The sequence below is a fragment of the Nerophis ophidion genome, linkage group LG19 (assembly GCF_033978795.1).
Source record: "Nerophis ophidion isolate RoL-2023_Sa linkage group LG19, RoL_Noph_v1.0, whole genome shotgun sequence".
NCBI classification, from domain to species: Eukaryota; Metazoa; Chordata; class Actinopteri; order Syngnathiformes; family Syngnathidae; genus Nerophis; species Nerophis ophidion.
Window position 1 is genome coordinate 23,062,481 of NC_084629.1, and position 18,108 is coordinate 23,080,588.

Below are 18,108 nucleotides of genomic sequence, written 5' to 3' on the forward strand. Positions count from 1 at the left end.
TACGGCCACCCTCAGTGTGACCCCTATGGCTGTTGATCAAGTATGCCTTGCATTCGCTTGTGTGTGTGTAAAAGCCGTGACTGGGCCGGCACGCTGTTTGTATGGACAAAAAGCGGACGTGACGACAGGTTGTAGAGAATGCTAAAGGCAGTGCCTTTAAGGCACGCCCCCGAAATTGTTGTCCAGGTGGAAATCGGGAGAAATTCGGGAGGATGGTTGACCCAGGAGACTTTCGGGAGGAGCGCTGAAATTCGGGAGTCTCCCGGGAAAATCGTGAGGGTTGGCAAGTATGGTCAGCAATCCTGTTCTGTCTACATTACAGCGATCCTGTTCTGTCTCCCTGTAATATTTGTCTGCTCTTGAATGGGATTGTGCTGAAAATCTTAATTTCCCCTCGGGGATTAATAAAGTACTTCTGATTCTGATTCTGAAAAGGGCGTATATGTATTGCTTTGTGGTTACTGTTGTTTTTGTATACACAAATGAGTATTTTGGGGAAAAACTTAGTTTTTTACCCTTCAATATTTTTCTTGTTTCTTTTTGATTATAATCATTATCAAGATACTAAAAAAATTGCTATTTTCCAATCAAGACTTTCAGCTTCTGATTTGATTTTTTTTGGCCTCAGATCCGATCCGATTTTGAGTCCTGATCCAAGACTTTGAAGATAGATTATGGAACTAAAAGTATCTTATAGCAAGTAATTAAGGTAAACACTGGAACACATTTTTATAAAGCTTTTCTTGTCCAATTTATAATTTGCCGATATTGTTGTTATTGTAAATCTAATAATGTACTAAGTTAGTGATATTTAATGCAAACCACTTGCATTTAATATCATCACGGCGTGGTGAAATTGGCACAGTAGCTGTGCCAGCAATCTGAGGGTTACTGGTTCAATCTCCACCTTCTACCATCCTAGTCACGTCCGTTGTGTCCTTGAGCAAGACACTTCACCCTTGCTCCTGATGGGTCCTGGTTAGCGCCATGCATGGCAGCTCCCGCCATCAGTGTGTGAATGTGTGTGTGAGTGTGGAAATAGTGTCAAAGCGCTTAAAAAAAAGGTAGAAAAGCGCTACACAAGTAAAACCCACTTACCATTTACGAATGTTTTTAACAACAACAAAAAAAGTACTCAATAACTAAACAAAAGCAATACCATCTGTTGGCTCCAATTTTAATCATTTGGGTTTTGCCCTCAAAGCCTTTCTGTAACAAGAGACTTACTCCCTGAAAATGTAAACAATAATAAAAAGAACCCCCGAAAATATTTTGTAATAATAGCAACAGAAACAATTTTGACGTAATCAATTTAGTTTTGTTACTATAATGATACTCTGCTAATGTATCGGTAGTATCGACATCTGGATCGATTATCCCAACTTTACATTGAAACTTTAGTGGTTAGCTTCTCGTGTCCTCCTGCTCGATGTGTGGGTATGTGTAGCATGTTTAGGCATTCCTTTTACTCTAAGTCCTCCAGTGATAATGTACATGGAAGAAACACATTTTTTTCATCACCATGGTGGCGATGATTAGTATCTTAGTAGTGGCTTCGCACATTGGATAGACGATGCGTTCGTTGCAGCTTGCTCTCAAATTGGAGCCGGTGATCTGGCAACATGCACCCTCCTGGAATTCGTGAAACTACTGCATGTGTGTAAGAAGTGTTACGGAAATGTAATTGTGTCACCTTTACAGTGCAACCCCATTTGAAGGAACCTTTCATGTGAGTATAATATTTAGCAAAGCTGTGATAAATATCAGTTAAAATTTCGATCGCTAGTAGATGAGCACTTTTTTTTTCTTTTGGAGGCAATGAAACAAACATGTCAAAGAATTGATGAATGCATATTTCTTTATATTTATATATGCCGTCGTCCACAACCAAGACAAGAATGAACTAGTCAAGTACAACAAGCTTGACTTGAGTAATGGTCAGCACGCTTGAGTGATGATTTATTTGCAGTATAGATAAAGTAATTTTCCCTTCACCGTGTTACAATAATATAGCAGCTGTTGGACAGACAGAGCCTTCAAACGCTAAATGCTTCCAGTCAAAAGTGGCTTCATAACAAAGCTAACTCCACTTCTAAAAGACATTCCAATCAGGACAAAGTCATTGTGAAGGTTTTTGTACTCTTTGAGTCGCCATGGACACAACCTGGGAAGACAAGCAGAAGACGTGTTGACCGTGGACCAGTTGTCATGAAAATTAAGACTTTTAATGTGTTTCTTTGCTCCTCACATCTGTTGTACTTCAGTTGACATTGAGATTATGCATCCTCACCTATTTAGTCAAGGTCATGCTGATAAGGCTGGGAGTTTCGTTGACGTACTGCGGCTTGAAAGACCTACGTCTTCTCTTTGAGCTGGAGCAGTTCTGAAACAAAAGTGTCGACAGAGAGAAGCAGATGATGCACACGTTTCCAAGCAGTGGATAACAAGGCTATTTTATTTATAGCGCACAAATCGTACACAAGGCAACTCAAAGTGCTTTACGGAAAATTAAAAGAAGGCAAAAATAAAGATATAAAATCATAATTCAAATTAAAATCAGAAAATACAATCATCTTAAAACATCCATCCATCCATCCATTTTCCTACCGCTTGTCCCTTTCGGGTTGCGGGGGTGCTGGAGCCTATCTCAATCTTTATTAATTAAAATCAATCAAATACTGTACATAAAATACTTTCAGTTGTCGTATGTACAATTAAATTAAATTGATTTCAGCTTGGATTTGAACATTGCCAATGTTGAGGCTTGTCTTACATCTTCATGGAGACGATTCCAGATTTTAGGAGCATTAAACTGAAAGGCAGTTTCACCATGTTTGGTCCTGACTCTGGGCACCAGCAGGAGACCACTCCCTGACTTTCTCAGAGCTCGAGATGGTTCGTATGGCTCTAACGTGTCTGCGGCGTACTTTGGCACAAGACCATGATAAGACTTATACACAAGGAGAGATGTTTTAAAGTATATTCTCCGAGCAACGGGAAGCCAGTGCAGTGACCTAAGCACTGGACTAATGTGGTTGTATTTTCTGGTTCTAGTCAGGACTCGAGCCCAGTGAGAAGGACATGACAGTAGTCTAACCAGGAGGCAAATCTTAAATTCAACATACCGGGCTGCAGATCTGGTTTGCCTTCAGACACAGGTGGATTTTGCAATGCAGATAGATGCTAAAGCGATCCTCGTAGAACTGGAACATGTTGAAGGAAAAGGAGCTGGTTGGGCCTAGTCCGTTGACATCCACTCTCACCGTCTCATCCTCTGAGTTTGCACACCTGCCCACAAACCGACATCAACCGATAGATGACTAATTGCTGAGTCACAGGATAGATCCCCTGATGATTTGTTGACTTATGACTTACTGTCTGAAAATGCTACAAGTTGTTTTAAGTGTGAGAGATCACTGACCTAAACCTTGCTAAGAGTTTAAACTGGTCCACATGAAGATGGCTTTGGAAATACACTGTTGTTTAGACCAAAACCTGCAGAATCTAACTCTTGCAGTCAGAAATAAAATCCAGTGGAGTTTAGGTTTACTTATTATTTTGTTCAATGGAATTGTCTTAACACAAAACGGTCCATCAGAATTGAAAATTTTTGCTACGAGGCAACAGTGCTAATTAATCATTAGTGTTGAACCGCAAATGTCCTCTTAGAGCTGATAAAGTGATGAAACATGCCTATAGCGGGACCAAGCTTCATTTGACAGATTTTTATACCAGGTTTGTTCATTCACAAATGGATCAAATTGAGACATGTCAAATCTCCTCACCCATCAATGATCAGGTAGTACATGGGACTCTCGGTGGGCGATGGCTCACTCGTTGCCCAGCACGAGTCAACAACCACAGAAAGGAGGTTTTCGTCCAAGCCGGCCGTCATCAGCTTCACAAAGACGGTCTGGTTCAGTAGGATTTCTGTGTCCACTTCCAGTGCCTGAGTGTGGTTGGAGTCCAGGTAGGTGGTCATGTTCAGGATGTATTCAAAAGATCCAGACATGACTGTCTGGACCACAGAGCTGTAGAAAGAACACAGTTTGATGAATTCATCCTCGTTTTTCTATCCCACCTTGCTCCACTGTCCTGGCCTCAGCTCAGATATTCCCCAGGGCTCACTCCAATGGCCAAGGTTCATATTGCCTGTCTCCTCTCAATTGTACACTAAAAACCTTTAAGATGTCTGACGTGATTGTCTTGGAGGCTCCAGTGTGTCACTCAGTGAAGAATAAAAGTAATGCCCTCCCAGCTACAGCTAACCAGGACAGCAAACTCACTTACCTGAAGTAGTTCAATTTTAAGGACATTCCTTAGGGAATATATCAAGTACTTGAATTAAACTGACTTGAATTGGATTCAGTTGATGGTAGGAGTCCCTACTCTCAAACATAACAACATTTGGCTGAATTGGTTGTGCTTGTTAAGTCCATGTACACCAGACCTGAAGTACTAGTGTGTTAGGATTTGAACCTTGGAGACTCTGAGGTCCCAAAGCCCAGGGAAAGTCCTTAAAAACTGAGCTACTGACGATGCACCATCCGGAGGGCTCCAACTGCCACTAACCCTCCTCCCAACAGTAATCTATCAACTCACTTATCCTTGATTTTGAAAGTCATGCCATTGATGTCTGGCTGTTCTAAGAAGCAGGAGAAGTCCAAATGGAAGGAGTCGTAGCGCAGGATGCCATCAGGTGTAGGCATGCTCTCTCTCATGACGGTATTCTTGTAAAATATTTTGCTGTCATTCACCTGCATGATCACAGAGATCAGAGATTATTCATGAAATTTTGAACAGTACAAGTGTCCGGACCAGAGCGGCACCCACCATGACCACTGCCCCACAGTTATTGCTGGTGTTGAAGTAGAAGTTCACCATGTTAAACATGTCCCTGTGCCCTCTACAGGACTCGTCATTGAGGTGCAGTTTAGTGTAGTCGATGCCCCTTTCCTCGAGAAGGCAACCGGCCACAGTGAGTGTAGCATTGTTATCTACACAGACTGACGGATTACCTGAAGATCACGAGCCAAATTAAAGACATGGCTATTCAAGGAGAACTTCAAGCATGGTAGGAGGAATGACTAGAAATCCATATTAGCTGTAAAAACCCAGTTTCTTACCCACAGTCTCGTTAATTTTGAATTCAGATAAGGCACGACAAAAGCAAGCAGTTTGACCATTGATGTCATCAGCACAGAACTCGTGAACCAAGCAATTATTGTCTGGACAGAAGATCTCATGGGCAGCTGAAGAAAGCGAACAAAGACGAAGATTAGAAACACTACAAAACACTTAAGTGCGCTTTGTTCGTGTCTTACGGCATTGGGCATTGGACCTCCAGCCATCCACCGAGTGGTTCTTCAGGCTGCATGCTTTAGCATAGGCCTCATGGAACATGCACTTGACACCGTCCATATCTGTGTAGTTGCACCTGGTCTGGATGCAAGCGGCGATGTACGGCTCTGGGTTGACGTGCGCGTGACAGTCGGCGAAGTCGGAGCCGTTCATGACATGGCAGCTGTAATGAAAGATGAAAGGATGGAACACATGTCAAAAGCGAAGAGGAGCTTTTTTGTTTCTGCTCACTGTTCAGTCACTGTGGTGCAGTTGATGGACTCGTCAGCTGGCTCGCTGTACGGCACCTCACAGCTAGAGGGCAACAAGTAGCAAAAGGGAGTTGATAGATACACACACAGAAGAAAATGATAAATCTGCATTTTTTTTAATACAATTGACAAAATCTTACCTTTCCAAATAAGACTTTGCTTCGCTCAAAGTCAAGCTTTCGTTGACACACAGACCGTTCAGATGTCCAGCAAGGCCCTCTGGTTGAGGATAGAATACAAGTCAGTGTATTCAAGAACTTTGAAGACTCACGTTGGCACTTTAAAGGCCTACTGAAACCCACTACTACCGACCACGCAGTCTGATAGTTTATATATCAATGTTGACATCTTAACATTGCAACACATGCCAATTCGGCTGGTTTAGTTTACTAAATTACAATTTTAAATTTCCCGCGGAGTTTCCTGTTGAAAACGTCGCGGAATGATGACGCGTATGATGACGCGTGTTTGTGACGTTATTGGTTGGAGTGGACATTTTAGCCCAGCACCACTTACGGCTAAAAGTCGTTTCTTTTCATCGCGCAATTACACAGTATTTTGGACATCTGTGTTGCTGAATCTTTTGCAATTTGTTCAATTAATAATGGAGACTACAAAGAAGAATGCTGTTGGTGGAAAGCGGTGGATTGCAGCTGCCTTTAGCACCGAAACACAGGCGGTGTTTCTTTGTTTGTTGTGAAGCTTTAACACAGAGCGGTCAAGCGAACATGTTTCTCTACGTCAAACCAGCAAGTTTTCGGATGGGAAAATTGTGATATTAAGTTGGCTCTTACCGGAGGCTTGAGTGCATTACGCGACCACATCCTGCAGCTGTCAAAAAGGCAGCTGTGATCTTGGCTCCACCATTTGCTTCTCTCAGAGACACTGGCGTTCACCGCAGCCATCCGACTTTCAGGTATGACTTTATAATCTCACTAAAATACTATTAACACAATAAGCAGATAAGGGATTTTCCAGAATTATCCTAGTAAATGTGTCTAATTACATCTGAAACGCTCCAACTGCCGCCGTCTGGAGCCGTCGCCTTTTCTTTTATTTTTTTAATATATTTTTAATTTTATTTTTTTAGTGCTTCACTCTAACTTTCCTCATCCACAAATCTTTCATCCTCGCTCAAATTAATGGGGAAATCGTCGCTTTCTCTGTCCGAATTTCCCCTACTGCTGGCGGCTCACATTATAAACAATGTGAGGATGTGAGGAGCCCTCACACCGGTGACGTCACGCGCACATCGTCTGCTACTTCCGGTACAGGCAAGGCTTTTTTATTAGCGAACTTTGTCGTCGATGTTCTCTGAACAGTATGACACATAGAATGGACCTGCTATCCCCGTTTGAATAAGAAAATCTAATTTCAGTAGGCCTTTAATCATCTAGTACCTATGTGTCAAAGTCAAGGCCCGCAGGCCAGGTCTGGCCTGCAAATGAATTATCTATGGCCCCCGGGATGATATTTGATTAGTATTACAACTGGCCCACAGGCCACAGCCGCCTGCTGCTGTTTTGCACACAAAAATACTCCATCGGTGTTGGTGCTAGGAATTCTCGAAATGGGGGTCCCTGGGACCCCATCACGTCATTAAAACGGGGTCCCACAGTAAATTTTTGGGGTCCCACATTTTTGTAACCGTTTTGAAAACAAATGATAAATGTATGTATGCATTATCCTGTTATATTTCACAATCTATATTGTGTTTAAAAAAAATAATACAAAAGAAAACACATTATTATGCATATGTAAATGTACTCAGTTATTCATTCACATTCTTCTTTCCTTCATTGATCTAAACTTTAAAGCTGCCGGTATTTTTTTCTATATTTTTATTTTAATATTTTCAGAATGTGTTTGTTCTATTTTTGGCCAAAGTAAGACAAAGAAAACAATCTGTAGTTGTCTTTATCATGATTTTCCTCCATGCGGCCCCTGAGCTAAAATTAGTTTGACACCCCCTATCGAGTAGGTAAGTCACAACCCCGCACTGCCCGGTGGTGGAAACCTGTCACTGTTTTGTTGTGTCTGTATTAAGATTCCCCAAAAGTTAGGTTATCAGTGTTGCATGTATTTTTACACTTTGAATACTGGTTTGTCGCGTTTGTTAAACGTTCACGTTCAATCTGGTATTCAATAGACATCTGTTTTATAACCGTCGTGAGTGGAAAAAGAAAGTGAAGCTCAACCAGTTCAAAACAGAGGGCTCAGGATCACACTCATGACATTCATGTCTCATGTGGGATGGTATGACAATAAAGTTCTGTGAATCCTTGAATGAAAGGTATGTAAGAAGATTACTTATCAATTTATCACTGCTCATGTGAAATTTACTGCGAAATATAGATTTTTTTTATTGACCTTAAAGATGTTAAAATTATGGATATTCATCACCTTTTCATATCAGTAATTTAATGTTTGCAAGAGTTAAAATTCTGTGATGAGGTACCCCACCTACCGCCCAAATGCAGCTGAGATAGGCTCCAGCGACCCCAAAAAGAGACAAGTGGTAGAAGATGGATGGATGGATGGATGGATGGATGGAAGAGTTAAAATTTCAGGTCAATTAGGATAAAAAGGTTCTAAAGTTGTTTTTCAAATGCAAAAATGTAATAAGTACTGACAATTTTGCTGCTAATCCAGCAGGCACAGGAGATTAAAACCAGGAACCACTTTTGGTGAAAAAGTTGGTACCTTACATTTTCCTTTTAATTACCGTCTTAACATTTCAAACAGCAGCACTTGTGCTAAACAAAATTCAACAGTAATCACGACATGGTAAACTAATTCAATGGACTCCACTATCGAGTTACGCTATCAGTTACCTTTAGCAAGGAGGCAAACAAATTTGACAAAATCCATCCATTTCTACCGCTTATTCCCCTTTGGGGCCGCGGGGGGCGCTGGCGCCTATCTCAGCTACAATCGGGCGGAAGGCGGGGTACACCCTGGACAAGTCGCCTCCTCATCGCAGGGCAAATTCGACAAAACACAGGCACCAAATGTCTTTTACTGCGGGGGTCAGCAACCTGCGGTTCTCGAGCCGCATGCGGCTCTGTAGCACCGCCTTAGTGGCTCCCTGGAGCTTTTTCAAAAATATATTTATTGTTTTAATAATATTTCTGTAGGAGGACAAACATAACACAAATCGTGTTAATTGTTACAAAGCCCACTGTTAATATGTTTGTGTTTATGCTTCACTGATGACGGTATTTGGCCAGCACCGTTTTGTCCAACTAATTTTGGCGGTCCTTGAACTCACCGCAGTTGGTATATTGTAAAACTTTCTCCGTCGCTGCCACAGAAAGACGTGTATAATGCCATTCCTTCTTCGTCCCATTCTGTCCACCAAACGTTTTATGCTGTGTGTGAATGCAACAAGGTGAGCTTTGTTGATGGTACTAACTTGCGTGGAGTGCTAATAATCTATGCTAACATGCTATTTAGGCTAGCTGTGTGCAAATATTGCATCATTATGCCTCGTTTGTAGGTATATTTGAGTTTATTTAATTTCCTTTGCTTATGTCCTCTTTGTATTTAATTTTTCTTTGCATGTCTCATGACACGTTATCTGTAAGTAATATCGGCCGCGTTTCTTATTGTGTGCCATGTTGTTCCAGACCACAGCAAACGTTACCATGTTGGTTCAGACCACAGCAAACGTTACCCAGCTTGCAAAGATTGTAATAAATCCATTAGAAGAAGACAGCCTGTCCTTTCCTCCAACTTGGGCACACACATTTATACCTTTAGCAGTTTTAAGGCAGTCATTTCCAGGAGTTATCAAACCCTTTGAGACACTTACTTTAATGTGTTGCCTTCATTATAACACTTACATAAGGCTTTTAACTTTTTGCGGCTCCAGACAGATTATTTTTTTGTATTTTTGGTCCAATATGGCTCGTTTTAATGGCTCACAGTTACCTTTTAGAACCCAGCCAAGACCCACGATGTAGAACACAGCAGAGTTGCCATCAAAGTAGAGCTTGGTGTTGTACGTGTCGTGTGACAACATGGCGGAGACCCCAGTTATGTCCTTATAGAGCTCCACGCCGCTGTGGATCTCGGATACATTTCCAAGGTCCACATACTCAGCATTGACCTGCATCAACCACACGTTTGATTGACCTTGTTGCTGCAGTAAAGAGATTCAATTCAGTTGGCAGTGAGTGGGTGGACGTTGAACTCACCTGAACTTTCCCGCCTTGGCCCAGTTTAATGACGGCGTCACCCAGGTCGATGACCACATATTCCAAAAACATCACGTCTTTGCGGCGGCGCGCATTGAACACGCCCACCACCTGCATGTCCAGTTCTTCCACAAGATCGTAGGCACAGTGATTGTGGATGGAGGTGGAGCCCCCACGGTTGTTAATGACGGTGGATCCGCTCACCGTGCACAAGCTGACATCCCTTACACAGCTGGGGGTGTGGGACTGGTTAGCATTGTTAGCATTAAACAAAACATTTGTGAACAGATGTCGTTTTGAGTCTTTACTAGTCATTGGGCTGAGGAGCGGAGTCCAGGTAGGCCGAGGCATTACACTTTATAAAGCTGCCCATGGAGTCGCATGCCCTTGTGTCAGGAAAATGAAGTTGATCTGGAAACAACACAAACATCAACCATCAAGCGGGGAATGACGGGGAAAACCATGAGGACCAGACACGTTCCATGTCTTTCACAAACCTTCGTGTCTGCAGCCGCTCACCAGAAAGTGGTTCGTGCTTTCAACGGACTCCCAGTGGTCCACTACCAAGCCGTTCACCTGCACTTCTGCATCCTACACACCAACCCGAGCCCAACATGTACAGGTGCACAGAACGTTAAATATGCTGTCCGTATGGTACACTCGCTTACATCAACAGTAAATTCGATATGATTACAGATTCCAGCTGGTACAGCTTTGCAATAGAACGTTGGTAAGCCTCACGCCCTAATGCCCTAAGAGTCATGCTGGACAACAAGCCGGCGCCCTGGGTTTGAACCCAGGGAAAGACGCAAGAACTGGACTAAGTCGGTTAAACTGGTGGCTAGGGATGGACAATGTAACCTAAAATCTATATCACAATATGCAAAACCCAAAACCAGTGACGTTGTCACGTTGTGTAAATCGTAAATAAAAACAGAATACAATGATTCGCAAATCCTTTTCGACTTATATTCAATTTGATAGACTGCAAAGACAAGATATTTAAAGGGGAACATTATCACAATTTCAAAAGGGTTAAAAACAATAAAAATCAGTTCCCAGTGGCTTGTTGTATTTTTTGAAGTTTTTTTCAGAATTTCACCGGTCCCGGAATATCCCTATAAAAAGCTTTAAAGGGCTTGATTTTTGCTATTTGCGATGCGACTATCCATTTCCCTTTGACGTCATACAGTGCTGCCAATGTAAACAAACAATGGCAGATACCACAGCAAGATATAGCGACATTAGCTCGGATTCAGACTCGGATTTCAGCGGTCTGGCGGGAGACACTTTCGCAACTTCGGGCCAGTGGTGCAACTTGAACCCCTCCCTGTTAGTGTAGTTACACCCTCCGACAACACACCGACGAGGAATGATGTCTCCAAGGTTCCAAAAAATAGTTGAAAAAACGGAAACTAACAGAGCTGACACCCGGTGTTTGTAATGTGTTGAAAATGAAAGTGGCAGCTCACCACATGAGCGATAAACAGAAAGGCGCTTAATTTCCCCAAAATTCACCCATTTAGAGTTTGGAAATCGGTTAAAAAAATATATGGTCTTTTTTCTGCACCATCAAGGTACATATTGACGCTTACATAGGTGATAATGTTCCCCTTTAATGTTGGAACTGACAAAACTTTTTTTTTTTTTACAAATGATCATTAACTAAGAATTTAATGGCAGCAACACATTCCAAAAACGTAGTCACAGGGGCATTTTTACCACCGTGTTACATGGCCTTTCCTTTTAACAACACTCTAAATGTTTGGGAACTGAGGAGACCAATTTTTTAACCTTTTCAGGTGGAATTCTTTCCCATGCTTAAGTTGTTCAATAGTCCAGGGTCCCTGTTGTGGTATTTTACGCTTCATATTGCACCACACATTTTCAATGGGAGACAGGTCTGGACAACAAGCAGGCCAGTCTAGTACCCACACTCTTTCACTACAAACCCACGCTGTTAATACACCCGCAAAATGTGGCTTAGCATGTCTTACTGTAATAAGCAGGGGCGTCCATGATAAAGACGTTGCTTGGATGGCAAAATACAGGTATGTTGGTCCAACACCTGTATGTACCTTTCAGCATGAATGGTGCCTTCACAGATGTGTAAGTTACCCATGCCTTGGGCACTAATACACTCCCATACCATCACAGAGGCTGGCTTTTGAACTTTGCGCCTATAACAATTCAAATGGTTCTTTTCCTCTTTGGTCCGGAGGACACGACGTCCACCATTTCCAAAATCAATATAAAATGTGGACTCGTTAGACCACAGAACACTTTTCCACTTTACATCAGTCCATCTTAGATGAGCTCGGGCCCAGCGAAGTCGGCTGCGTTACTGGGTGTTGTTGATAAATGGCTTTCGCTTTTCCATAGTAGAGTTTTAATTTGCACTTACGGACATAGCGACCAACTGTAGTTATTGACAGTGGTTTTCTGAAGTGTTCCTGAGCTCATGTGGTGATGTCCTTTACACACTGATATCTATTTTTGATGCAGTACCGCCGGAGGTATCGAAGGTCACAAGCACTGCCGCTTCCGTGCAGTGATTTCTCCAGATTCTCTGAACCTTTTGATGATATTACGGACCTTATATGGTGAAATCCCTAAAATCCTTGAAATAGCTCGTTGAAAAATGTTGTTAAAGAGGTGTCCCTCGCCCCATTCATGTTGGTGAATAACTGAGCATTTCATGGAAGCTGCTTTTATACACAATCATGGCACCCACCTGTTCCCAATTAATCTGTTCACCTGTGGGATGTTCCAAATAAGTGTTTGATGAGCAAATCCGCAACTTTCTCAGTCTTTTTTGCTACCACTTACGCCAGCTTTTTTGAAACACGTTGCAGGCATCAAATTCCAAATTAGTTAATATTTGTAAAAAATAAAGTTTGTTATTTCAAATATTAAATATCTTGTCTTTGCAGTCTATGCAATTGAATATAGTTTGAAAAGGATTTGCAAATCATTGTATTTTGTTTTTATTTACCATTTACACAACATGCCAACTTAACTGGTTTTGGGTTTTGTATATTGCAGCCTTTTGTGATATCAAAATAAATGACCATATATTTTTGGTATGTAAATGAAAATAGAATATTTTCTAAATAGTTTGTAAAGACTCCATATGTGGCTGCTGACATTGACAATCCAGTCATTTTATTTTATTATTTTGTCAAAACTATTATTAATCTACTTGTTAATTTACTGGTTACTTTCTGTTGTAGCATGGTTCTATGTATCCCTCTGTAAAAATGTAATATTCACCTGTTCCTATGTATTTTGGATACTTGACATTAGTTTTGGGTGGTGCTAGAAATCGGGATATGGAGCCGATACCAAGTAGTAACAGGGCTGATACTGATACTTCAATTTTTTAAGATCATTGAATGATTAGAAAGGTAATCAGAAAAAAACACAGTATGGTGGTGTAACAATACCAACTGAATATTGAAATGATTTCCCTCTTATTACAAATGATATTTCAAGTAAAACAAGTAAACATAAGCAAAAACTACCATTGGTTCGGATTTACGTTCTTTGGTTTTTGACCTTAAAATACAGGGATTAATTTCCTGAGTTTGTGAACAACAAAAATGACAAAATGATTTGGTGATAATATACTACGGAGCCCCTAAAGGGACATGGGGGACATTTTTTTTTTTTTTTAAGATATGTATCTCGTGAGCACGAGAAAGTATCTCATCTTCACGCAAAAGTTTCTTGTGCGCACGAGATGTTTTCCTGTGAGCACAAGAAACGTATCCATCCATCCATCCATCCATCATCTTCCGCTTATCCGAGGTCGGGTCGCGGGGGCAGCAGCCTAAGCAGGGAAGCCCAGACTTCCCTATCTCCAGCCACTTCGTCTAGCTCTTCCCGGGGGATCCCGAGGCGTTCCCAGGCCAGCCGGGAGACATAGTCTTCCCAACGTGTCCTGGGTCTTCCCCGTGGCCTCCTACCAGCTGGACGTGCCCTAAACACATCCCTAGGGAGGCGTTCGGGTGGCATCCTGACCAGATGCCCGAACCACTTCATCTGGCTCCTCTCGATGTGGAGGAGCAGCGGCTTTACGTTGAGCTCCTCCCGGATGGCAGAGCTTCTCACCCTATCTCTAAGGGAGAGCCCCGCCACCCGGCGGAGGAAACTCATTTCGGCCGCTTGTACCCGTGATCTTATCCTTTCGGTCATGACCCAAAGCTCATGACCATAGGTGAGGATGGGAACGTAGATCGACCGGTAAATTGAGAGCTTTGCCTTCCGGCTCAGCTCCTTCTTCACCACAACGGATCGATACAACGTCCGCATTGCTGAAGACGCCGCACCGATCCGCCTGTCGATCTCACGATCCACTCTTCCCCCACTCGTGAACAAGACTCCTAGGTACTTGAACTCCTCCACTTGGGGCAGGGTCTCCTCCCCAACCCGGAGATGGCACTCCACACTTTTCCGGGCGAGAAACGTATCTCAAAAAAATATTTTCCCCTTGTCCCTATATGTTTCTTGTGCTCACCTGAAAACATCTCGAGTGCACGAGAAACTTTTGCGTGACCACGAGATACATATCTAAAAAAAAAGTTCCCCAGTGTCCCTTTAGGGCAGGGGTGTCAAACTCAAATACAGAGTGGGCCAAAATTTAAAACTGAACGAAGCCGCGGGCAGAGGTTGAACAAATTAATCCTTTAATAGGGACCCAAATAAGTTTTGCATTGAATATTGACCAAGCAAGGCTTATATCACTTTATAGTGACATGCAAAATCGAGTTTTAAATAATAATAATTAAAAAATATCAATGGCATATCAAATAAAATAAAAATACAGATTGAATGCCTCTTTTAGGCAGCGGGTTTGAGTTGGGGCGGGGTTTGGTGGTAGCGGGGGTGTATATTATAGCGTCCCTGAAGAGTTAGTGATGCAAGGGGTTTTGGGTATTTGTTCGGTTGTGTTTATGTTGTGTTTATGTTGTGTTATGGTGCGGATGTTCTCCCGAAATGTGTTTGTCATTCTTTTTTGCTGTGGGTTCACAGTGTGGCGTTTATTTGTAACAGTGTTAAAGTTGTTTATATGGCCACCCTCAGTGTGACCTGTATGGCTGTTGACCAAGTATGCCTTGCATAAACTTGTGTGTGTGTGTATGAGTCGCATACATTTTGTGAGTGGGTTGGCACGCTGTTTGTATGGAGGAAAAGCGGACATGGCGACATGTAGAGAACACCAAAAGCAGTGCTTTTATGGCCCGCCCCCAATATTATTGTCCGGGTGGAAGTCGGGAGAAATTCGGGAGGGGCACTGAACTTCGGGAGTCTCCCGGGAAAATCAGGAGGGTTGACGAGTATGACTATTAGTGGTGAATGCGGTGTTACAGCGGCGGGCCAGCTCTAATGTTAATTTGATATTGCCTCAAGAGCCAAATGAAATTACACGGCGGGCCAGAGTTTGACACCCATGCTTTAGGGGTTCCGTAATATACCGTATTTTTCGGACTATAAGTCGCAGTTTTTTTCATAGTTTGGCCGGGGGTGCGACATATACTCCGGAGCGACTTATGTGTGAAATTATTAACACGTTACCGTAAAATATCAAATAATATTATTTATCTCATTCGCGGAAGAGACGAAGAAAATGTCAGCAATCGTCACACACACGTCAGCAATCGTCTGACACACATGTCAACCAATAAAAATTTAGCGGGTGAGGGTCATGGCAGAAGTGCATTGTGGGTCATGGAATGCTAACTTCAATATGCTATATGCTACTGCCGTAGCTATTAAAATGGATCATTTCATCGTTGGCGGTAACTTATAAAAACTGAGAAAGGCTGAACAGTTCGACGTATATGTTTTTTTCCTTCTTAATTATGCATATTCGGCCGGTGTAACATATACTCCGCAACGACTTATAATCCCAAAAATATGGTACTGATACTATACTTGTTATTGTCCCTGCTGATAGTGATACTTGGATACTTGTAAGAAACATCGTTTATTTACCGTCATGGAGAAGAGGATTAGTTGAATATGTGGTCATTTGCATGTCGCTGTAAAATTTGCGGGACACAGCTAGAATGTGTCATCAACATACATTGTTACGAACGACGATAGCAATAAAAGCTCTGTTTTTAAATGTATATCATTTATAATCTATATCGTCTATACTGCATGACCATACTGGTTACGTGACCCAGATGAGAGGGCTTTAAGGTAGCGAGTGTAATGGATACCGGCCAATGCAGCTGTCTGGTGGAACATTGGTACATCTCACTCCCTGGCGCCTTAAGAGTCGCACTAGAAAACTGTCTGACAGCTCAGGATTGTAGCTTGATGATTAGCGCCCCTGATTTTCAATCAAGGGACTCTGGTTCGAGCCCAGGGCAGGACAATGGAGCTGGACCAGGCTGCTTACAATAGTCCAGTGATTCTCGCAGGCTCGATCTAGTGGTGCGCCAAATAATCACTTAAAGGCCTACTGAAATGAGATGTTCTTGTTGAAATGGGAATAGCAGGTCAATTCTATGTGTCATACTTGATCATTTCGCGATATTGCCATATTTTTGCTGAAAGGATTTAGTAGAGAACATCGTCGATAAAGTTTGCAACTTTTGGTCGCTAATAGAAAAGCCCTGTCTTTACCGGAAGTATGTGCGTGTGACGCCACGAGTTGCAGGGCTCCACACATATTCACATTGTTTTTAATGGGAGCCACCAGCAGTAAGAGCTATTCGGACCGAGAAAACGACAATTTCCCCATAAATTTGAGCAAGGATGAAAGATTCGTGTTTGAGGATATTGATAGCGAAGGACTACAAAAAAAAAAAAGGCGATTGCATTGGGACGGATTCAGATGTTTTTAGACACATTGACTAGGATAATTCTGGGAAATCCCTTATCTTTCTATTTTATTGCTAGTGTTTTAGTGAGTTTAATAATACCTGATAGTCGGAGGGGTGTGTCCACGGGTATCTTGAGGCCAGTGTCTGAGGGAAGTCGACGGCAGCTGTATGGACGGCGCAAGCTCAGCTGATCTCCGGTAAAAAGCGAATTTTTACCACAATTTTCTCACCGAAAACTGCTGGTTGACATTTGGTCGGGATCCATGTTCGCTTGACCGCTCTGATCCATAGTACAGTTTCGCCAATTTTGAACAAGGAATCACTGTGTTTGTGTGGCTAAAGGCTAAAGCTTCCCAACTCCATCTTTCTACTGTGACTTCTCCATTATTAATTTAACAAATTGCAAAAGATTCAGCAAGACAGATGTCCAGAATACTGTATAATTATGCGTTTAAAGCAGATGACTTTTAGCCTCGAGTCGTGCAGCGCTAATATTTCCTTACAGTCTGTGACGTCACGCGCATGCGTCATCATTCCGCGACGTTTTCAACAACAAACTCCGTGGGAAATTAAAATTGCAATTTAGTAAACTAAAGCAGTCGTATTGGCATCTGTTGCAATGTTAATATTTCATCATTGATACATAAACTATTAGACTGCGTGGTCGGTAGTAGTGGGTTTCAGTAGGCCTTTAACTAAATACTTAAACACCGCTTTACTGTACAAAGTGTGTGTAATGTTACAGTGGGCAAAATATTACATTTACTTGTTAAATAAAACGTCTGCCTTGTTTTTATTGAATACTTAGTCCGGCTATGCTACTGTAGTTTAATGTTGGTCACTATGGTGGTACTTGGAGAGCCAAGTGTTTTCTGAGGTGGTACTTGGTATAAAAAAGTCTGAGAACCACTGCAATAGTAAATTACATGTGATGTAAATATAGTACACTAAATATGATGTCTGGCCAACTAACTGACATGTAAATAATGTTAGTGTTGTTTATCGACAGTTCTTTACTTGTCAGGACTGATTGGATGTTTTCAGGTGTTATACCAGGCGGACAGAAAAACTCACCAGGTTGGCTTCAAACAGGTTGAAACGTATACTTCCTTGCTGGCCGAAAGTACGGAAATAGATGGCAAACTGAAATGCGAGAGAATCAGACATGAGGATGTGTTGTCTTAGCAGTGAGAAAGTGTGGACCACACAGGAGGTGACCTACCACGCCATTGCCAGTGTCTGTCGTCATTTCCAGGACCGTGTAGCATGGTGACGTCCCAGTGAGCTCTGGCAGCGCGGTATGAAACTCTGATCCAGGCCCCGCTTCCACCATGAAGGACGACACGGCTCCATTTTGCGGCCCGATGTGCACAATATGGAAGCAGTCCAAGCCGTTGTGTTCATCGAAGCAAACATTCACCATGCCACCGGAAATGTCCACCTGTTGTCAAAAAACCGAAG

General features: G+C 42.3%; 1 protein-coding gene across 1 annotated transcript; it reads right to left on the reverse strand.

Annotated features, from left to right (window-relative positions):
• Positions 1–1,879: 1,879 nt before the first annotated feature.
• Positions 1,880–18,082, reverse strand: LOC133537771 (alpha-tectorin-like). Its single transcript, XM_061878855.1, has 16 exons — positions 17,870–18,082; positions 17,722–17,790; positions 10,309–10,402; positions 10,120–10,222; positions 9,812–10,043; positions 9,546–9,723; positions 5,753–5,831; positions 5,593–5,655; positions 5,325–5,524; positions 5,127–5,252; positions 4,834–5,018; positions 4,603–4,757; positions 3,786–4,031; positions 3,126–3,288; positions 2,291–2,383; positions 1,880–2,164 (listed from the first exon to the last, which is right to left on the reverse strand). Exons 1-15 carry the CDS (start codon positions 18,068–18,070, stop codon positions 2,291–2,293), a joined length of 2,187 nt encoding a protein of 728 aa, XP_061734839.1. The 5' UTR covers positions 18,071–18,082; the 3' UTR covers positions 1,880–2,164.
• Between the last annotated feature and the right edge of the window lie 26 nt (positions 18,083–18,108).